This window comes from Medicago truncatula, chromosome 6 (genome assembly GCF_003473485.1).
Source record: "Medicago truncatula cultivar Jemalong A17 chromosome 6, MtrunA17r5.0-ANR, whole genome shotgun sequence".
NCBI classification, from domain to species: Eukaryota; Viridiplantae; Streptophyta; class Magnoliopsida; order Fabales; family Fabaceae; genus Medicago; species Medicago truncatula.
In genome coordinates this window covers 41,541,493-41,564,201 of record NC_053047.1, presented here as the reverse complement: position 1 = coordinate 41,564,201, position 22,709 = coordinate 41,541,493, and the positions used below count along the sequence as shown (strand labels likewise).

General features: G+C 35.3%; 3 protein-coding genes across 3 annotated transcripts; 2 read left to right on the top strand and 1 right to left on the bottom strand.

Moving 5' to 3' along the window:
* The first annotated feature begins 364 nt into the window (after nucleotides 1-364).
* LOC11426971 (mediator of RNA polymerase II transcription subunit 4) lies at nucleotides 365-5,681 on the top strand. The gene is made up of 3 exons (XM_003620685.4): nucleotides 365-583; nucleotides 3,373-4,694; nucleotides 5,385-5,681. Exon 2 carries the CDS (start codon nucleotides 3,450-3,452, stop codon nucleotides 4,650-4,652), a length of 1,203 nt encoding a protein of 400 aa, XP_003620733.2. The 5' UTR covers nucleotides 365-583; nucleotides 3,373-3,449; the 3' UTR covers nucleotides 4,653-4,694; nucleotides 5,385-5,681.
* Nucleotides 5,682-6,909: 1,228 nt separating this feature from the next.
* LOC25496993 (glucan endo-1,3-beta-glucosidase 13) lies at nucleotides 6,910-10,698 on the bottom strand. The gene is made up of 4 exons (XM_013597747.3): nucleotides 10,495-10,698; nucleotides 7,877-9,160; nucleotides 7,551-7,581; nucleotides 6,910-7,446 (listed from the first exon to the last, which is right to left on the bottom strand). Exons 1-4 carry the CDS (start codon nucleotides 10,550-10,552, stop codon nucleotides 7,296-7,298), a joined length of 1,524 nt encoding a protein of 507 aa, XP_013453201.1. The 5' UTR covers nucleotides 10,553-10,698; the 3' UTR covers nucleotides 6,910-7,295.
* Nucleotides 10,699-19,379: 8,681 nt separating this feature from the next.
* Nucleotides 19,380-20,936, top strand: LOC11435754 (30S ribosomal protein 3, chloroplastic). Its single transcript, XM_003620744.4, has 2 exons — nucleotides 19,380-19,684; nucleotides 20,480-20,936. Exons 1-2 carry the CDS (start codon nucleotides 19,484-19,486, stop codon nucleotides 20,762-20,764), a joined length of 486 nt encoding a protein of 161 aa, XP_003620792.1. The 5' UTR covers nucleotides 19,380-19,483; the 3' UTR covers nucleotides 20,765-20,936.
* Nucleotides 20,937-22,709: the final 1,773 nt, after the last annotated feature.

Genomic DNA, 22,709 nt, shown 5'->3' with positions numbered 1-22,709 from the left:
AAATCCTTGAATTTTGTATGAATATGAAGAAGTGGTGTACGGAAGAAGATGAAGAGAGGGAAAAAATTATGTGGTGATGGTTCACTATTGTATATAATGGACCTGCAATCGAATGGTTGAAATTATATCAGAAATGTTACACATTAGAAACTAACAGAAAGGATCAAAATAGTAAACGACTGAAAATTTATGAGATCAAATTTGAGACAGTTTATAATTAGGAGACCAAAGTGAAAACTAAAAATAAGTTAAGGTACTGATGGATTAAGCCAACAAAATTTCATATATTTATCTTTTTAGTCAAAAAAGATTCATATATTTAAGTCTTGGTTTTTTAACTTGAATTAAAAAAGTTGAGTCGAAATATAATTTTTACATTGATATTTACTTTTCAAGTAAAATCAATTTTTTTCAAAATCACTTCTTAACCAAACATGCACTAACTCATTGAATGTTATGGTTTTATGAGAAAAGCTTCCGTCTTTGATCACCAATTCTCCACCGCCGGCGTCAAGCGGCAGAGTATTTCTGAGAATCAACTTCTACTTAGCTTCTCATTCTCAAACAATCAAAACTTGCTGGGGTAAAATTTTCATTCATTTTCTTTTAAAATCTTTTTTTTTTTTGTAATTTCATTTACATAAACCCGATTACGCCTTTTACTTTACTTTCAAGATGGGTTTGATGAAGTTTAGAAGAAAAAAATGGGAAATTTAAAATAAAATAAAAAAATTATGAAGTTTGGAATTTAAGTTATAAGTTAATTAGTGTATGATTGTTGTAAGTGGAAATCATAAAGTTAGGTTTTTTTTTACAATTTCATGATAATTTATTTATTTTTTAAGGAATTTCATGATTATTATGTTATTGGGTTTTTGTTGATTTATGTGAGTATTGTGTTATGAGATTAGAATATTTGGAATTTAAGTTATGGGTTTGTCAGTGTTATGGTTTTTTTGTAAGTGAAAATCATAAAGTTAGGTTTTTTTACAATTTCATGGTAATTATGTGATTGGGTTTTTGTTGATCAATGTGAATATTGTGTTATGAGATTAGGAAAGCTTAATTTTCATAAATGAACAGTGATTGAGCTTGATTTTGTGGATCTCTGTTTAAGAGTTTGACTTTGTAATATCAAGAGACGGAGTTCGAATTCACTTGAGATAGTTGTAAAATGTTCATTTAGGGTCACAGATATTAATAATAATTGATTAGCTTCCCATTTCCCCCCCCTTTTTTTTTAATTCTGAATTTTCATAGGTTGGATTATTTTTTGAATTTCATGTTTTAATTTTTTAGCCGTATTTTAATCGATGATAATGCTTTGGTGCAACGTTAAGGTTTTTGCTTTGTGATTGGGAAGTTAGGAATTCGAATTCTAGAAACAATCTCTCCATTTATGGGGTGTAAGACTGTGTAGATTTAACCTTCTTAGAGTCCACTTGGCAGGAGCCTTCTGCCCCAATTATAAGGGATAATGCTTAATTTTAATTTTAATTGTGTTATCAATGGCGGATGCCAAATTATGTTGGCCATCTGAAAATCCGCCATATAAACATAGTGTTGCGGCCTATGGCGGAAACATGACAGGTACATTAGGTTTTGCGGATTATGGTCCGCATTCTATAAAGTCACGGTGCTGCTGTGGTGGAAATTTGACAACACTGATGGACAATGAAGTATAGTTGGTTAAAATTGAGTGATAAGTGATGTCTATTCTGCTATGTTTTATCATGCGTTAATTTGAAAGCGGAATGCTTTGGAGAAGATCTCAGTGATTTTTATCGATTCTGCAAAGGCTATATAAAAGCTGGAATATATCTCATATTGAAACAACAATAATTAAAGGTTTCTTTGTTTCTTAGTCATAGTTGAGTGGAACAAAACAAGACCAAGGAAAACCTCTGCAAGAAATCCTCCTATAGTAGGTGAATTGTCCACAAGAGGTAGCAATCTAACAGCCAAATCTAGGCCGACCAGTAGACTTGTAAAAGCTTCACACTGGAGGAACCATGGCTTAAAGTTTGTCCCTACGGACACATTCCATGTTTTTCAATACAGAAGATTATAATATAAAGTACCTTATTTGCATAGATGGTCCAGTTGGTTAGAAGCTCAGAAAGCATGGCTCCTAGAAATCTAAAAGTGCACTGGATGTAACAACTGACCTAGTATTTCGTGTAGTAGATTGTTTCAAATCCAAAAATAGGTAAGAGAAATACTGTCAAATAGTGGCTATTACTGCACTATAGTGCTATTGTGTGGCAGAATTTGAACTAGTCGCTATTGTCCGGCAATCCGCTATTTAGTACAAAATACTGTTGAACTGCGGCTATTGTGGCACTATAGCTGTGTAGCCTAGCAGAATTTGAACAAAGCGTTCTTTTTTGCAATCCGTGATGAACAACAGTGGATGACAAGCCTAGAAAGTGTATATAAGAATCATTAGATAGGTCTTTGTGAAGCACATATAAGCATAATTAATTATAATAAGATAACAATAATTACTTTAGATATGCATACAATAACTAAACCGATTCTTTCACATACTCATTTTATCTAAAGAGGTTCCATAGTTTTCAAAAATAATGTTTTAGGAGTTACTTTTTTTTTTTATCCGAATCTACTCTTGGTTAACTGATACGGTTATCTAAGATTAGATTAACTTTCTTGTTTATACTGATGAACACAATGTGTTTTAGTTCCCCTTCGATATGTAATCTTGGTAAAATATGTGTTCAGTTTTATCAAAACAGCGATTTTTCTAAAATCATTAAAAATGTCCGCAGTTTTATACATCAACTGCTATTTTGATTTCTATGTTGCTCAAGTCCTACGGAAAATTGAGCAGAGCGAAGAATATTGAATGGAACAACCTGTATATAATTTCCTTAGCATAATGGTTCACCTATATAAACTATATCAGTTATTTTTTGCACTAGTACGGTATATTTTACGGTGCAGGGAAATTATCTACCTTTCACACACTTTTTGTATCATCTGCATGTTTCAATCTGATCGTATCAGATATTTTCAAAGGGAATTCACAAAAATACCTAGTTATCCTAGTTATCAATAGATCATCAACTTTGTCAAATGTAGTACTCCCTCTATTTCGTAACTATTGATTTTTAGGAATCTACAATATAATTAATGCTTTTTTTCAACTTTTCCCTCTGTTTCTGTTTTACAAATTAGACCTGTAATTTCTAGCCTGGATTTATGCATTGGGTTTGTTACAAGTCATTTGATAAATTGATATCCTCACTTTCAACTTGGATTTTAGTCTTAAGAAAATAGGATATCAATTGTTACTTTAGTTGACATGTCGTAGTATACTGAATACTTGTCCGTTGACATTCTATTGCACAGGTGACATTTATCAGTGGGTAGCTCTGGCTCAAGCCCTTCTGTTACCTTGTTGGAGACACAAGAATCATTGACAAAAAATGCTTCAACACCAAGTTGTACAGTCACCTGCTAGGCTAGGCCTAACAAACCCTAACTCACCGTTGATTCCAAACCCTACCCCTCCAAAGCTCCCTCCTCTACAGACCACCAATCACCACCAAGACCGTCATTTGGCAACCCCTTCTCCTGCTCTACTCTCTCTTCTCCCACCCCTTCCTAGAGCACAAGCACTTCTTCAACAAATGGCTTCCTTATCTACTAAGCTCTTTGAAGTATCACCCAACAAGTCCCTTTGGGTTAGTGCATTCCGTGGATCACTCCCGACCTTCCTTTCTTCACAAGGCCAACCACGTTCTTCTGCATCGCTCGATTCGTCTCCTTCTACCACCAAAGAAATCCTTTCACTTTTCACCAACCTTCAAACCCAAATGTTTGAAGCTGTTTCCGAACTCCAGGAAGTTCTTGATCAAAAAGATGCTAAGCAAAAGATCGACCAGGAAATTTGCTCAAAAGATTCAGCACTACTTGCATTTGCCAACAAACTCAAAGATGCTGAGAGGGTACTTGATATTCTTGTTGATGATTACTCTGATTATCGCAGCAAAACCAAGAGATTAAAATTAGGAGATGGAAGTGAAGATGTTTCTTTGACTACATCAACAGTATCGTCTCAGCTGAAGCTGTCAGATATATTATCATATGCTCATCGAATAAGTTATACAACGTTTGCACCTCCAGAATTTGGAGCAGGGCAGGCCCCTCTCCGGGGTGCACTTCCACCTGCACCGCAAGACGAGCAAATGAGAGCTTCACAGTTATATAATTTTGCAGATCTGGATATTGGATTACCAAAGTCGGCTGAAACCACGGAGAAAACAATTGAGGCTATTATTGAGCCTCCACCTTTACAGCCTGTGGATGCCAATTCACTTGCAAATTTGCCTGGAATTCAAGGACTGCTACCTCCAAATTTTACTGTTCCGGCTGGTTGGAAGCCTGGAATGCCTGTACAGTTGCCTATTGATATACCAATTAAGCCCCCACCTGGGTGGAAACCAGGGGATCCTGTGGCATTGGACTCCCTTTCAATACCAAGGATTGAGGAACAACAGTTACACCCTCATGTTCCTCAGCCAAAGCTGCCAGAAATTATTCAAGTGGCACCAGTTAATTTGGATCTTGGAGAAAGTGATAGTAGTGACTATAGTAGCGATGATGCCAGCACTGATGATGAAGATTGAGCAGGTTTTGATAATTATCTTCTCAAATCAGCGAATATACAGGTGATTATTTAAAATAGTTCAAAAAGCTTGATCGATGTAAATTAATAGCATCAATATTTTCATTCTAGTAGTCTGCACATTTGCATTTGATACTTATCTCACTGGCCTATCGTGCAGGCCTGTGTTTGGTTTTAGTTTTCATTTTGTTTAAATGGCAACTATTTAGGTGCAATAATGAGTAAAAAGAGGAATCCAGGGGACCCAAAACAAAACATAAAAAACAATGCACCAAAAATGAGTGCAAGCCGTACTCAAAACCAGCCAAAAGAAAAAAGCCAAGACAAACACCAGAGCTCCTAGCTGGGCAGTGGATCCATCAAACTCCCGTCCACCAAAAAGACCTGCTCAACACACCACCTCCTGTAAGCGTCCAACCTGAAAAAAAAAAGAAGAAAAAAAAACACCCAACAACCTGCAAAAGAAAGAGAAATGAATGCTCCCAAAAAAAGGGGTGGGCGGCTAGGACTAGGGCCCTACTAGCAGGGATAATCTTGTCCTATAGCCTCTAGAAGGAAGAAAGCATGCCTCATGCTTTATAATCACTCACAAGTACCCTAATTCACGTTTTTGCCCTATTTTTTACGCATCATACTCATTGCAAGCCCATGCATGCGCACTCGCTTATTTTTTATGCAGTGATTATGCTCATACAAACATTCAGACTTTTGACTCATGCACATTGATTCTCAGATTAAGCACAGGAGGGCCACGTTTAGCAAGGGGCGAAAGGCTGAGAAGGGTAAGCAACTGGGAAAGCAGTTGAATCGTACTGGGTCATCTAGCTAAATGTAATTAGTAGAAGATAACCTGAGATAGTAGAAGTTAAATGTAATTAGTTGATTGTGACAATTTGTAACTATAATTTTCATGATTTCTGGATTTCGTATAGGGTGCTAATGAGTTTACTTTATTGTCTTGGTCTGAAAAGCTCTTAACAAAAGGAATAGTAGGCTGATGATTTTATTAATGGTGTTTTATCCCCAGTAATATATCTCCACTAAGTACTTGATTAATTATTCTAACATCATGAATTTTGACTGTACAAAATCGAAGATATGGTAGGGGGTAAACCGAAATTTGCTCAAATTAACAGGGGGTAAACCGAAATTTGCTCAAATTACAAGTGGACAAACCTAAATTTGCTCAATTTAAAGGGGGTGAAATTTTTCATGAAGGTCCAAAACCATAAAATCTTTAAATTACAAGGATGAAATTCAAAAAAAAAAAGATTTTACAGGGGGAAAACCGGAAATGATTTATATTACAGGGGGTTAAAACACTATTAACCCTTTTATTTTATTGTTGTTGGTTTGCATTGCATAACTGATTTTAACGTTAGTTGTGTATTTGTAAGTGGTGAAGATGTTGCATCTAAAGTTGCTGGTTTTGGCTCAACAACGAGGGGCTTTGAGTTATCTCAAATGCTACGCTGTATGTGATGCATGTTCTAATTGTTGCACGCATAAATTAATCATGACATACGAGGAAGCAATGCACTGAATTTTCAGCAGGAAGCTACAAGGATGTGTCAAAAAGGTGTGGAAAAAGATTATGAGAAACGTCAAAGCTGGGATTTCAGCTCCATGTTATCACTAAAACCTTTAGTTTTCCATCCATAGATCATTGAAAATGTTGACTGCACATAATCTGAACGATGAATACCACAAATGGGCCAACAATCAAAAACATTGAAAAGATCATGCAAAATCACTGTTATGTCATGGGGAATTCGATACATATGCATCTAAAACAACTGTCAAATTTATGTAGTTCATATGCGTGTGCTCGACCAATTTGTGCAGTCGGGATGCATATTACCAAAAACATGGAGGTTTTTAGTAGTGGTGGGGAAAGCAGCCCCCTTGGTAAATATTATTAAGCTGACCAAAAAATAAACAGATAGGAAGAGATTTGCTCATTGTTGCTGCAAAAAAATGTTTATTAAAACCAATTGAACAAAATATGTATGTTCCTCAACAATTGTAACAGGCACTGATAAATCATCTCAGCATAAGCTTGTAAACAAACTAATAACATACTATAAATCAGTGTTGCATGTGTTTGTGTTGGATACCGATAACTGTCAAACACCATGCCTTCAATCTAGAGTGTCGATGTTACAGAGGTAACATTCATTTTCGCCATGTATATAATAATGAAAAATGAATGCTGATGCTACAAGCAAATTTGGTACTGCAGACCTTTTGGAGTGTCATTTTTCACTAATAACACATGCATTGATGTAATAGAAAATATGAATCCATTGTTATACATTCCCTACATGAAACTATTGAGACTGTACCTAAACTTCCACATTCAAAAGTTGAAGCAACACTTACAAAACTAAACCACAGAAAATGTTCATCCTGCTATTTTGGCCTGTCACTTGGAATACAAAACTAGAAGACAGATTGCTCTAATCTACATGCAATAGTTAAATTTCATACAAATTTACATTTTTTTGATGCACTACTAAAAAATCTTCTGAAATCATTACTTTTCCTTCATGCCAAAAGCAGCATACACCTCAACGTGGTAAAAAATTAATCATGTTGCCTTTTCAACAATCGAAAGCTTTCCTCTTGTCATCGATCAAGCTTGTTAGGCTTGTCCGATATCCAAAAGAAAGAGGAGAAAGATCAAAAGAAGAGCACTAGTAGAGATTGAAGTGTAGACTTCTTTGCTTGAGGAGGATGGAGGTGAAGATATTGACGTTGCCGTTGTATTATTACTTGCCAAAGTTTGGTTATTTCTGCTCAAAAGAAAGAGAGAAAAAGACTCAAATGTCATGCTTCAAATAATATAACAATTTAAGGACATTAAACCAACAAAGAAATTTTCAAGAACTGAACATACCCAGTTTTCATGTAGATGCAGTTGTCATAGGCTGCAAAATCGAAAACAAATAGTTTGTTCAGTAAGCAAAACAGTCTATAAAAATGCTATAGCAATAATAAATCATCTACACATATTACAGGATCATTCAAACATGAACAAATTTTATCGATTATCGGGACTAAAAAAATAGCAAGGACAGATGGAAAATATTGTATATTTACAGGGACCATAACATATTTAAACCTCAAAAAACCATGCAATAGCTGCCGAGAAGATAAGTATACGGAAAAAAAAAAACAGAAAAAAGTAAAGCAAATTAATTAAGTGATGAGATATGAACATACTTGGATCCTTATCAACAAGGACGCCAGTTCCTCCAAAACTACAAGCAACATCAGAAGCACCATTTTGCTGGTAATAGCTATTAAAAGCATATGAAGCATGCGAGACTAAGTTATCCGGCTCAAAACAAGGCTGGCTAGGCTGGATAGCAGTACAGTCCACATTTCCAGAAGTACCACATGCCCAATTTATCGCATTCTGTAAGTCAAGTTGTGTTGCATTACTCGAAGCAATGCACCATTTTGTTCCATTTGAAGTTGGACTAGTAGCATTTGCATCTGCGGTCATGTCTACAGGACCTCGTCCGGTAAAATCTAGGCTATACACGTTTGTTAGGTCCGGATAAACTATTCCCCAGTTCCTCTCAGATTCCAAACCCGGCTTCCTGTTTTCGTTGAACAACGAAAATATGTAGATGTCTAGCTCTTCTCCCGGCTTTGCAGGTGTGCCGGTTTCATTGATAACATGTCTTATCAGATTGGTATTATATGTTTGTGCATTATCAGGAGTAGCAGCTGTCTCCTTAGGTGAACCTTTCGAAGGCCAACCTGTTTCGGTTACCATGACTTTAATCGTTCTGAAATTCAACGCTGTTAATGCAAAATAAATAGCATCAATCTGAGCATCAAACATGTTTGTATAAAGCAAACCAGTGTTAGGGTCAATAACTTCGGAGGAGGACTCGAACAATGCATAGTCCAAGGACACTTTGGTTGGAGAGTCACGATATGCGTAATAAGGATATAGATCAATCATAAAAGGCGACTGATTTTCTGCAAGAAATTCTAGCAGTGGCTTCAGGAAATGAGCATGTTTGCTATTAAAAGCACCGGCTGAAGGAGGGAACGATCGAGACAAAACACCAAGTGAATGAGTACTGGAAACTTTTATCTTCTTATGAAGTCCAGCTTTCTTGAGTGCTGCAAGGACATTAGTCATCGCTGGCACGACTAATGCGGAAATGTTTTCAGGACTTTCTGTGACTTCGGCACCGACAGTTATGTATGTGATCTTAGTGGCTGGATAGTAAGGAAGGATGCTATTTCTCAGCCAAGTATCTGCATTAGTTTGGAACTGAGAGAATGGAAGCAAATCTAGATTTGGAATTCCAATCATAAGTTCGACGCCAGTGTTTGCAAAAGATTTTAGAACTTGTATGTTAGAATCATAAATTCTAACATATTTAATTTTGTGATCTTGAACCAACTGTGACACCTTATCAGGTGGAGGTAGGTCATCAGCATTTCTTCCATAGCAAATTCCAACAAAACTCCCATAGCAACAATCTGGAAAAAAATTCATAAAATCAAATAAAATAAATAAGAATTAAAGAAGAAAGAAGAATTACTATTGAGAATAGTATCTGCAAGTCAAAACAATAATTAATTAACTTGCAATTGCTTCGATATCAAATGCTTAAGTCTTAACCAACCAACATTACATTGATTCGAGTGAAACTGGACTCGGATCCCTTAAGTAATATTTCTTGTTGGAGCCTTGTGGATGGAACAAATGTGGTTGTAAGGGGAGACCACACAAAAGGTAGTCCAACCAGGTTCCCCAACGGATATCAATCATCGACTAAGTCTGTGTGTGGAGGATACTTTAACTAATGACATAGTTAGCCAAAAAATTCTTAACCGATGTTACAAAGCTTCATTTTAGTTAATCATGCTAAATGGAACAAAAGTAGTTTAGGCTTGAGATATCCAACAACCTAGCTTTCTTTTTTTTGCGAAATCAAAACCAAATCTCTCAAATGTGAGTTAAACCCTATGGGACACCGTCGGACTCGGACACACACAAACACTGATATGTAGACAAAGTAGTAAATAGTAATTTAAGAAAATGAAAGTGATTATGTGTCACTATCGTACGAATGTTGGACACACTCAGACGCACCTTCAACCTGAAGTTTCCATGAGTGTATCGAAACATAAATAACTTTACATTCAACTCATTTTTAAGCGGAATCAATTTTACATAATTAATTATTCAAAATCTATGAAGCACGGACACTGGACACGACACGGACACTGACATGCCAACATCGCTAATAATTTGAGAAAATCTCATAATTCAGTGTAATTATATGGGTCGGTGTCGTGTCGGTGTCTACACGACATGTGCCGACACCGGGACACCTCTAATTCGAGGAGTGTCCGTGCTTCATAGTTCAAAATCAAGTTTTGTCACCGGATAACCGAACACACACTACATATGGTTGGTTAATGATGGTTAGAAAAGTTAGATCCACATGAAACGTAACTGATAATGCAAACCACTTAATGAGATTGATGTCTATGAACAACAACATTAGAAACTGCTTTTAACCTATCTTCTTTCTAGTTCAAAACATAGAAGTCTTCCATTTCTCATGTTTTCCATAAAGGGTAACAAGCTTAACATCACAAACAACTTTTAAAAGAAAGTGAGAGAAAATATAGCTATGAGAAACTAGTGACATCATGAAACAAGAAACATGCAACAAAAGTACTTAGAAACAAGTACATTACAAAAACACAACATAAAAACATCATGAACCAAGAAACATGCAACAAAAGTACTTAGATCATAAACATAATGCAAAGTGTTAGAAGAAAGAGAAAGAAGTACAAACCAAGAAGCATAAGCAAAACTGATGAAACAACAAAGATGAAGCAAAACCCTCTTGCCATTGTTCTCTCTATCTCTAGATTCTCACTGCTCTGGTACTTGTTCTTGTTCTACTTGCTTGCTTGCTTGGTTCAGATAAAGACATAAAGTAACGGTACTTGTTTCCTGTGTAGAGTCTAGAATGGAGTGTACTGTTTATTAAATCATTTTAATAAGATTTACAGCAGCACATAGTTTTTTATTGGATAAATAGAGATTTTGTTCCTTGTGTGAACTTTTAGCACATAGTAAACACATCATCATTGTCACTTTTATTTCTAATTTTATGAACTAAATTAATGATCAAAATAACTAACAAAAAATGAATTGTCTCATAATAATAATAATCAAAATAACAACAACATTTGCAAACAAAATTGTATCTAAAAGATTGTCATTTTCAATTTAATTTTAATTCATTTTTTCAAATGTATTATCTAATTAATATGATTTGCATCACTGCAAATCTATTATTTTCTACTTTGAATTTATGACAGTTAAAATACATCAATGATTAATACAATAAGACATGAGTGTAGCATAGTGGTAAACACTACTAAGACATGAGTCTAGGTTCGATCTCACCGCACGCACCTCCCCCTTAACTTAAAATAAAATTTGTATGAAATTGTCAAATGCAACAATTATCATCGTGGGATTTAAAGTGTATTAGACAACGTGATTATATGTTAGTATTATGAAATACTACCTCTATAGAAGAAAGAGTTGAAAGATTTAGTTTATAACTTGATCTAAATACTTCAATTTTCGTTGATTCAAATTTTTCTTATATATAAAACTAATTCAAGTAGAAAGTAATATGAACCAACTTGATTCAAATTTTTCATATGTATATAATCAAGAGACATAATTTTGACATTTGTTTTTTATACTAATTTGTTAACATAATATGAACATAAGAATGCACATAATAATGTAACATAAGTTTACAGACATCTTAAATATAAAATAGTCATAACTTTAATATTAATATGAACATAAACTACTCGTTATAGATCAAAAACATAATGAAAAATTTGGGGAGAATAAAAATATCATATTTATTTTTAATCAAAAATTCATATATATTTTTAAGAATGAAAAAATGTTAAATAATGATTTTATAATTAAATGCATGATATAATAATAATACAAACAAGTGAAGCTAAAAGAAAAAGTAACAACATTTTGCAAAACAAAGAAAGGCTATCTAATGTGGTTGTGGCCCCACAAGACAGAAACAGAAATGAGTGAATAAATAAATAGAGCTACTCTATACACTGTGATAGTGAAGTATCATCGGGTTGAGCTCAGAGTAATGTGTCAGCATATGTTTAATTAAAGTAACAATGGACCTCAAATATAATTTATACATTTTTCTCGATTCCGTCCATTCATTAACGGCATAATAGTATGTTTGTTTTTGTTCTGTCTCCCACTACCGTACCTACACCCTTATCTTATCAATGTAAATATTGATTGTCGAAAAATCACCGCATTCCCGCATTTGAAATATTGATAGCTGTTCGATTTGGATCGAAATGGTTAGATGATACATTGTTTTTAAGGAAGATAGTATATCTTTTGTTTTCTATTTATGATTATGAATATCGAATTTAAATACGGTTTATCTGATTTTGATGGAACGACTGTTGATGTCACAAACAAAATGAATGTGTGGAATTGTGAGACTGCGAATAAGCTAAATATCACATCACATAAATAAACAAATAAAACAAACGAAAGAAAGCATGCAACATATATATAAATCCCATGAAAAATCTCGAAAGACAACAAAGTAGCGTCAAGACTTATGGTATAAAATAGCAAATCTCTAATAACAAACATTATAATTATTCTCTCAAAAAAAAATATTATAAACATTTTTTTCCTCTTTAAAAAACATTTTAATTTGTTTTTTTCTTCTTCTAGAAATGTATTTACTTTGAGAGTCGGGTCTCTAGTTCCATAGAGACGGCCCTGCTCTTAGATAATATTATGTTGGTCTGGGCGAGGTTTTATGATGTTGTGTTGGGTCAAGATCAACTCATAATCAGTCTTGGTCTCTGGATTAAGTAAATTTTGTATTTAATTTGATCTTTATATAATATAATGTACTTGATGTTCAAATAAAAAAAGTTAAGATAATAGTGATTTAGGATATTTTAAAAATAATAAAAGACCTTTTAAAAATGCTGACATACATGTTTTTTTTGGGAGAAGATGATCAAAAAAATAGAGCATGCATATGATTTTTTTTGGGAGACAATGATTTTCTTTTAGATTAATGAATATTGGTTGGAACTTGGAATCTAAGTGCAAAGAAGGATACCTTGTGGGTGCAGGTGTTGTGAACCCATTCGTATAGATTATAGATGAGATTCCTAAAATGTTTGGCCAATCATGTAATGATTTCTTAGCTATTCTCACACCTTCTTTTGAAGTTCTTGATGAACTAGCTTGAGCTTGTTCTACTTATGGTAGTTTTTCTACAAATTTTGCTTATTCAGGCTCACCTTCTTGCACCTTTGGTGTTGGTGGAGCAAAGATCTCTATTGACAAATGAGACCATCATAAATATTTTGCCGACTTTGAAAGACAGAAGGAAAGACAATTTAACCATTAATTAATGCAAAGCAAGTTTAAAATGCACGTCAAAGATACAAAAACACCATAAGAAGTTCGACAAAATAAATGCAGCAATTGTTCAAGTGTTTGGAAGATAACAACTACGTGTTCAAGTATATATATAACGGCAGGTGAGTCAAGATTGTCGAAGGTAATTGTTACTGACTGGGATACCGCACTTATGAATGATGTTGTTAATACGTTTCCATCATCTATTACTTTAGTATGTAAACATCATATTCCCAAAAATGCGAGAGTTAGGTGCAAGAAAGGATTGCAAAATCAAATACCCCAAATCAAAATGGTGAAGTTGACGAATTTATGTATGTAACACATCGCCGGATGCTTGGAAATTTGTAGTGCATTCTCCTTCTAAGGAACTATATGCAGATGAATCTATACAATTTCAAAAAGGTGTGTGAAAATCTTCCAAAATTCTTGAATTATGTTGAAAGTATTGTATTGAATCCTTTGAAGGAGAAAATTATGATGGCCAGGATAACACGTATTATAGATTTTGGTAACATAACAACAAACAAAGTTGAATATTATCATAGTAGATTGAAACAATATTTACATGATAAGTTTACTTTGGGTGATAGTTTTACCACTTGGTATCCATCATTCTTGGAGCATGTCGACACTCAATTTTCAGATATCAAGATTCACATATGTTATGGAATGTAAAATGTGAAAATGATCTCATTTCTCATGATAGTGAATGAATGTACATCAGGTATTTATAGGAAGAAAGTAAAGTACAAATCACCTATGAACAAGCTAAATCAGGTAGAATATAGAAAGCTAAACTAGTTAACTTCAGATCCAATTAAACTAGGAGAGCTTTGTTTATTATTGTCTTCTTCCTCTAATAGTCCCCCACAAGCTGGAGAATGGTATATATCCAACATTCCCAGCTTGAAAAGTAAAGTGGTGAATGGTTGAGGAAGTAAAGGTTTAGTGAAGAAGTCTGCTAGCTGATCAGAAGAAGAAACAGGGAGAAGCTTCATTATTCCTGCTTGTAGTTTTTCTCTAACCAAGTGACAGTCAATCTCAAGGTGCTTGGTTCTTTCATGAAAGACTGGGTTAGCTGCAATGTGTAAGGCACTCTGGTTGTCACAGTAAAGCACAGGAAGTTTAGCAATGGAAACATGCAGATCTTTAAGCAGATAGAGAAGCCATTGTAATTCGCAAGTAGCTGCTCCTAAAGCACGATATTCAGCTTCTGAAGAAGACCTGGAGACAGTTAGTTGCTTTTTGGTTCTCCAAGAAATAAGGGATTTGCCAAGAAAGAAGCACTGGCCTGAAATGGATCTCCTGGAATCTAAACATCCAGCCCAGTCAGCATCTGAGTAGCCAGATAAACAAAGATATGAGTCCCTAGAGAACATTAATCCTTGACCAGGACATTTCTTGAGATATCTTAAGATTCTAGTTGCAGCTGTGAAATGTTGTTCAGTTGGAGCTGTGAGAAACTGGCTCAACTGTTGAGTGGCAAATGTGATATCTGGTCTGGTATTGGTGAGATAGATAAGCCTGCCTATCAATCTCCTATAGGATGGTACATCAGTATAAGGGGCACTAGAATCATTATGTAACTTGCAAGAAGGGTCAGATGGAGTGGAAACAGGTTTGCAAGCCAGAAGACCAGTATCAGTTAGCAAATCAAGGCAATATTTTCTCTGACATAGAGAAATGCCTTCAGAAGAATGAGCAACCTCTAAGCCAAGGAAGTATTTCAATTGACCAAGGTCCTTGATTTTAAAAGAGGAATGCAAAATGGATTTGATGGAGTGAAGTTCAGAAAGAGAGTCACCAGCAATAATCACATCATCCACATAGACTAGTAACACAGTAAATGAAGTAGTGGTCTTCTTGGTGAACAAAGAATGATCAGAAGTAGATTGAGTAAAATTATGAGTGATAAGAAGAGATGTAAGTTTCTCATACCACTTTCTACTGGCCTGTTTCAATCCATAGAGTGATTTAACTAGTTTGCTGACCTGATTGGGTTTGGAAGGAGTGATACCTTGAGGAACAAGCATGTAAACATCATCCTGCAGATCTCCATGTAAAAAGGCATTATTGACATCCAACTGATGAATGTGCCAATGATTGATGGAAGCCAATGCAATAACAGTTCTGACAGTTGTTAATTTGGCAACTGGAGAGTATGTATCAAAGTAGTCCAAACCCTCTATCTGATTGTAACCTTTAGCAACTAAACGTGCTTTGTATCTTTCTATGGACCCATCTGCATGATATTTGATCTTATAGATCCATTTACAACCAATAGGTTTCACATTTGGTGGTAAATCAACCAGCTTCCATGTCCCTGTGTTTTCAAGAGCAGAAATCTCAGCTTGCATAGCTTGATTCCAACAACTGAATTTGCTTGCCTCAGCATATGTAGTTGGTTCAGTGTGGGAGTCAATAGACAAAGAATAAGCACAATGAGAAGGTGACAAATTGGTGAAAGACATGTAATGATGAATTGGATAAGAAACATCCTTGGTTTGTGAAGCAGATGCATGATTAAGACTGCATACAAAATCCTGTAAATGTGATGGGGGGTTAACAGTTCTAGAGGACCTTCTCAAGGTGGGTGGTGGGAGAGGAGGTGGTGGGGAGGGAGTGTAAGCAGGATGAGAAGGATCAATGTCAATAAAGGGAGGTGGAAGTTGTGGTAATTGAGTATCAGAGGGGTTACTTGTGGTGGAAGCATCAGAGGGAAAATAGTCCCAATCAGTAGTAACAGATGATGAAGATGGGGGATAAGGTAATATGTGTTCATGGAAGGTGACATGTCTAGAGATATGTATCTCTCTAGTGTGAATATCTAATAGGACAGATCCTTTAAAACCAACAGAGTAACCTAAAAAGACACACTTTCTGGCTCTGGCATCAAGTTTGGTTCTATGAGAATGAAGTGATGTAGAGTAACACAATGAACCAAAAACCTTGAAAGAATCAATGTCAGGGACTTTGTCATGAAGCAATTGATAAGAAGATTTGTTGTTGAGAGTTGGGGAAGTGACCCTGTTGATGATAAAGGTGGCATGTAGGAGAGCATAGGACCAATATGATGCAGGTAATTTGGACTGAAAAAGGAGAGCTCTTCCTATATTAAGAATATGTTGGTGTTTTCTCTCAACCCTACCATTTTGTTGAGGTGTCTCAACACAAGATCTATGATGAAAAATGCCTTTGGAAGCATAATAGGAGTTTAAAAGAAACTCAGGACCATTGTCACTTCTAATAGTTTTAGGGGTGATATGGTGTTGGTTTTCTATGAGGGTAATGAAGTTTTTGACATGTTGTGATACTTCAGACTTATTCTTTAACAAAACAATCCAAACAAATCTACTATAGTCATCAAGGATAGTGAGAAAATATCTGTGATTATGCATAGAAGGAATGGACAAAGGGCCCCAAATATCAAAGTGTAACAATTCAAATTTACTGGAAGCAATAGACACACTATTGGAAAATGGTAACTGTTTTTGTTTAGAAAAGTGACCGATATCACATGTGGCTTTGTGATCAAAGGTTAATGCAGGGTAAAGAGTAGACATATGAGACAGTCTTTTATGAGAAACATGTCCCAATCTAAAATGCCATAAAGCAGAAGAAGGAATGGTTAAGGTTTTATTTGTGGAAACGTGATTAACTGAAAAACTATTGTGTAAAGAAAAAGCAGTTGAATCTAAAACTAATCTATATAGACCAGCAAAAGGTTCACCCAAACCAATCATCTTCTGGGAATGGAGGTCCTGTAATAAACACTTGTTATTATGAAAAGTGGCATAACAATTGAGAGAGGAGCAAAGCTTAGATATGGAAATCAGGTTGAAGTTGAATGAAGGTGAAAACAAAACATTGTCAAGATAAAGATGAGGTGTAAAGTGTATAGTACCAGCATATTCAACTAAAACATAAGAACCATTAGGTAAATTAACAGGTTTTGGTGCAATTTTGTGAAATGAGGTGAACCAATGTGAAGATGACACTATATGTTCATTAGCACCAGAGTCTAGCAACCAAATATCAAATTTAGATGATATAGAACATGAAAAAATGGAAGCAGATATACCAGACTCAATATTGGAGATGGAAGTTGAATTGGATGAAGTGTGGATGTGATTAGCACTTGAAGGAGTGGAAACTGCTGGTGCAGGAAGCAAATTCACTTGTTGTAACAAACTAAGCAATGGATCATACTTCTCCTGAGAAATACTGGTACTGGAAGATGAAGATGCATCATTGCAACTTCCTGATTAAGCCTCTTTTTCATCAAAACTGCTTGAGGCATTAACAGAAGAATGCTGCTTCTGAGAATTTGGATTTGGGAATCCATGTTTCTGATAGCAATATTCAATAGTATGATTGGTCTTGCCACAAAATGAACAGTGTCTAGGTGGCTTGGAGCCAGAAAAATATCCTCTCCCTCTGCCTTGAGGTTTGCGTGAATCAGTAGCATTGATGACAGATAAAGGTTCATCAATGGAGGAGTGTAATGAACTATTGTTGCTTTCCTCTTGTATAACCAATGAGTATACTTTGTTAATTGAGGGGAGTGGATCAAGCATAAGCACCTGAGTCTTAATCACGTTGAATTGATCATTCAAACCAGTCAGAAACTGGATGACTTGATCCTCAAGCCTGTAATTACGAGCTTCTCTCATGGCAGCACAACGACATGGATGAGGACAAGTACAATGTGGCATTGGACGATGGGAATTCAACTCTTCCCAAAGAGTTTTCATTTCAGTGAAGTAGTCTAACACTGATTTTGAACCTTGCTTCAGATTATTGATCTTAGAACGAAGAGTAGCAATACGAATACGATCTGCTTTAGAGAAGCGTTCTTTAAGATACAACCACGCATCAATGGCGTTTTCATGAAAAACTAGGGTTTGAGCAATTTGAGGAGTAACTGAATTGATGATCCAAGACTGAAGGAGATGATTACAATGTTCCTAGGCGTTGCGATTCAAATCATCTTCATCTGGAATCTCCATAGATCCATCAATAAATTTCAATTTGTTTTTCGCACCAAAAGCTCGAATCATGGAACGATTCCATGCGAGGTAATTGGATCCATCCAATGGAAGAGTTACAAACACTGAATTCGGTCCTTCGCTTGGATGAACGTAGAACACGGATTCAGTATCAGGTTGATTATTGCGAACCATGTTGAAATGCAAAGCAAAAGACGAAGTAGATGAAGAAATGGATCGTAACTAACTTCCGCCATGGAAGAGAGAGAAAAAAGCTCCTGATACCATGTTATGGAATGTAAAATGTGAAAATGATCTCATTTCTCATGATAGTGAATGAATGTACATCAGGTATTTATAGGAAGAAAGTAAAGTACAAATCACCTATGAACAAGCTAAATCAGGTAGAATATAGAAAGCTAAACTAGTTAACTTCAAATCCAATTAAACTAGGAGAGCTATGTTTATTATTGTCTTCTTCCTCTAATAACATACAAGTCATTCATTTCCAAAAAGAAGAGCACACATATGGATAATCCATTACCAAAATAATATTTTGTCAGTTGACCTTGTAGGGCTTTTATGCCTTTTTACCGTTGAGAAATGATGTTTATACAACTATATAATGACAATTTTTTGGACAACTCTTCTTCTCGTACTCTCAAATAATATATGTTATGGACCGGTCAGTGGCCGAACTTACACCTCCTTAAGACTCCACACTTAAGGAAGCACGCCATCTTGCGTACACGTACCACACAGGAGCGCGCCTTCGCGCAAGGATCACCATACATGTGTCCTACTTCGCCCCTAATCACGTGCCGCATAACCCGGTGACGGTTATGGCCAACTCGCGCCTATATAAGGGTGAACTTGCTTCACCCTCAAGGTACACATCACTTTTCACAACACTTCTTACACACTCTTTCTTAGTTTCATTACTGACTTGAACGTCATAGTGTTAACGTGCCTGCACACACCTTTCGTTCTACCGTGAAGACTCATTACCGTCATACCAAAAGTCGTTACCGTCACACTGAAACATTCTCTGCCGTTGTTACCAATCAACCGTTCTCATCGGATATATCAATATATTTTTTTGTGGACAACTCTTCTTCTCGTGCTTTGAAATAATACACTTGATGAGCTATACAATCCATCACTTTTAATAAAAAAATTATTTAAAAAAAAAGTAAAAATAAAATAAATTTCAAAAATTACACGAGTGCAAGTAAAAACAGCTTCCTTATCTAGAACACGATAACTCTTTCTCTGGTTCTGTTCTTTCATTCACTTCAACATTCGACAGAATCGAATCCAACAACAATGAACATGTTAGCATCATCATCATCAACAACATCATCAATGTCTGTTCTTCTTCCAACAACTTCAAAACCTCTTTTTTCAATTCGACCCAACAACGTACATATGAACAAGTTGAAGATGAAAACAAACCGGTTTACTGTTTCTGCTGTTGTTGCTGAAGATGCTGCTGCTGTTTCCCTCCAACCTCCACCTCAATCTCAGGTTCTCTCTCTTTCTATGCTCTTAATTGTGATTTTTGTTTCAAATGGGGTGCTTAAATTGTTATTGTTGTAATTTCAATGAAAATGCTTATAGAGGTGCTGAAGTTTTTGTGTTGATAAACAGAAACATGTTATTGTAATTTTAGTGTATGTTTGGTTGTACGGTGAGAAAAATTATTTTTTGAGTGAATTGATTATGATTAAAATTGGGTTGAAGCTAAAGTGATTTATGTTTGGTTATATTTATGTAAAAGTGGGTTTAACAATAAGTTTGATTGTAAAAGTTAATTCTAGAATGAGAACCTACAATTTCTAGCTTATAGTAGAATCAATTCTACCGGAGGAACCAAACATGTCAAAATCAATTCTACACCTGTAGAATCAACGTTGGCTCCTCCAAAAGCGGAACCAGAATTACACTTATGATATTGTTATCTCTGATTATTGAAATCTTAATAAAATGATTTGAATGTGAGTTGAACAATAAATTTGAATGTAAAAATCATGTTCTAGAGGAAAAATCAATTCTAATAGACACACGAAGCCTATGTTTGGATGAAGAAGCTCAAAACATGTCAAAATCAATTTTATGTTTAAGGAATCATATTAGACTCTCCCTACAGTAAAACCAAACACACACACGAAGCCTGTGTTTGGATGCAGAAGCTACAACCACAAGCTTCCATTTTGACACACGTTGATATTCATGTGACTGTGAAGCCAAGCATAATATAAGTTCTTTAGTTTCTCTTATTTAAACACTTTTTTAATTGTTACGATGGTTGCTGTGATGTAGAAGCTAGGAGTGGTTGTGAAACCAACAGACAAACCAAGACTTGTGTTGAAGTTCATTTGGATGGAAAAGAACATTGGTATTGGACTTGATCAAATGATACCTGGCCATGGAACCATTCCTCTAAGCCCTTATTACTTTTGGCCAAGGAAAGATGCTTGGGAAGAGCTCAAGGAGTTGCTAGAGAGTAAGCCTTGGATATCACAAAAGCAAATGATTATTCTTCTCAATCAAGCCACTGATATTATCAATTTGTGGCAGCAGAGCGGCGGTAACTTGTCCTCCTAAGGTTCAAATGTAGGATAATTTCAAACGATGTTTTTTCTGTCGATAGGATGTTCTCCTTTTAATGTTATTGTTGCTCTGTTGTATTGCATTTGTTGTTATTATGTACACTAGACAAGTGGCACATTCTTTTAGTTGAATAATTACTTTTTGTTCTATCATCATAGTTTTATCACTTATTTTCCATGTGACAAAAAATTTGAGTTGCTAACTGTAATTTGTGTTAGTGCGTAGTATTACTCTTGTTCACCACTGCAAATAATATTACCTCCCGTATTCATATGATATTTAATCCAAAATATCTATTATATGTTAGTAGAAGGTAAGCTTCTAAGCAATTTTTGTTGAATGCATTTGTCAAATTTTCATCTAGAACTGTTTATAACATAACGACAGGTACTAATTGGTATAACTTTGCCTGATACCCAAATTACCTGTTTTCTGATCAATCATTTTCTTATCAAGATTTTCTACAAGTCTGTTGCTCACACTGAACCATGTGACACTCACAGCAAGCATTAGCAATATTTTTCGATAAGATTGTTAGTTTATAGTTATTCTGGTTTCCAAATTTGACCAATTCTTTTCTGAACATCCATAACTTTGGTTTGTGATTATTTGAGATCACTGGATGTCCTGATTTTACAATAATTGGTTGAACATTACTTTTTTGTTGTTTAGCAACTTCTGTTATCGACATGCTACCTTTCTAATTAGCTAGGCAAGCGTTATACCACCCGGTTTTGATTCACTCAGTTTCTTATTTTCTTGTATTTTTCTTTATTCTCATCCCACTTTTGCGGATACTTTTATGTCTTCAGTTTGTCGTTAGAGAATTTGTTAGGGGGTCTTAAATGCCAACATGCTCTCCTGATACTTCACTTATATATATATATATAACGTTACGTCTCCAAACTTACTTTCTGATCAGTATCCATTGCCGGTCCAGGTTTCAAGTTAGAAAATGCTCCAATGTTCATTTTATTCTCTAATCTTATCGACTGATTTTCTACTCTCTCCTGTCCCACTCCTTGCTGTCTCGTTCCTGCTCCTGTTTGCATTTTTGCTTCTGCTCCTGTGTTTGTATGTGAAAGAATCACCCTATTAAAGTATTGGATATTTGGTTCTTTCTGCAGTTTTGCTATGATGTAGATTTTAAGGCCTGTGTTTTGAAATAACAAATGATCTAGACCTGCTAAACATTTTTGTGCTTCTGCTAAATAAGACTTCTACATGCATTTTCATTTAATGAGATGATGAAAAGGTCAATATCATGGCTCCATGCCATTACCAAATTGTACAACTTTGTCTTTTCCTGGATCTCAATCACCTGAGTTTTATATGGAGCTGTTTTGTTTGTTAATTAGACCTGACATTGGCTTATTTTTTGAATTGTTGAATTGGTTCTCTTTGGCCAATATACTATTGTTAGCCCTTCTGGCATTTGTTTCGGGTGGAGCATGCAAGGATGTCAATATATTAACCAAGTTGTCTTCCAAGATCAATTCTTATGTAGATTCCGTTAAGGTGCACCTGTAGCACCAAATCAGAAAATTGTAGTCAGGGTACAAACTGGAAATCGTAGAGATTATAGCTTTAAAGACTTGTGAATAAAGATCAAAATAGAATCAGTTTGTAAATGTGTAGCATATACTTAGTTTTTTGTGCATGATGTTATAAACTTATAAAATCGAAATATGAAAATTCTAATGATGTTCCCCTCCAAACCACTTTATATGTTTTTGCAACTATTGCCTGTAAGAGGGGGAAGAATCCTAGAGTTAGAAAAATATGACTTGAATTGTCACATTCAAGACTGCATCCGGCTTAAAGGCAATCTGGTGAGCTTATCTGCCACCTCTGAGGAATTCCTCTACCTTTCCTCAAGAATGGATGTAGTCAATCATGACGAATTTCGATCTGAGGGATCTTGCTTATAACAAAGTTC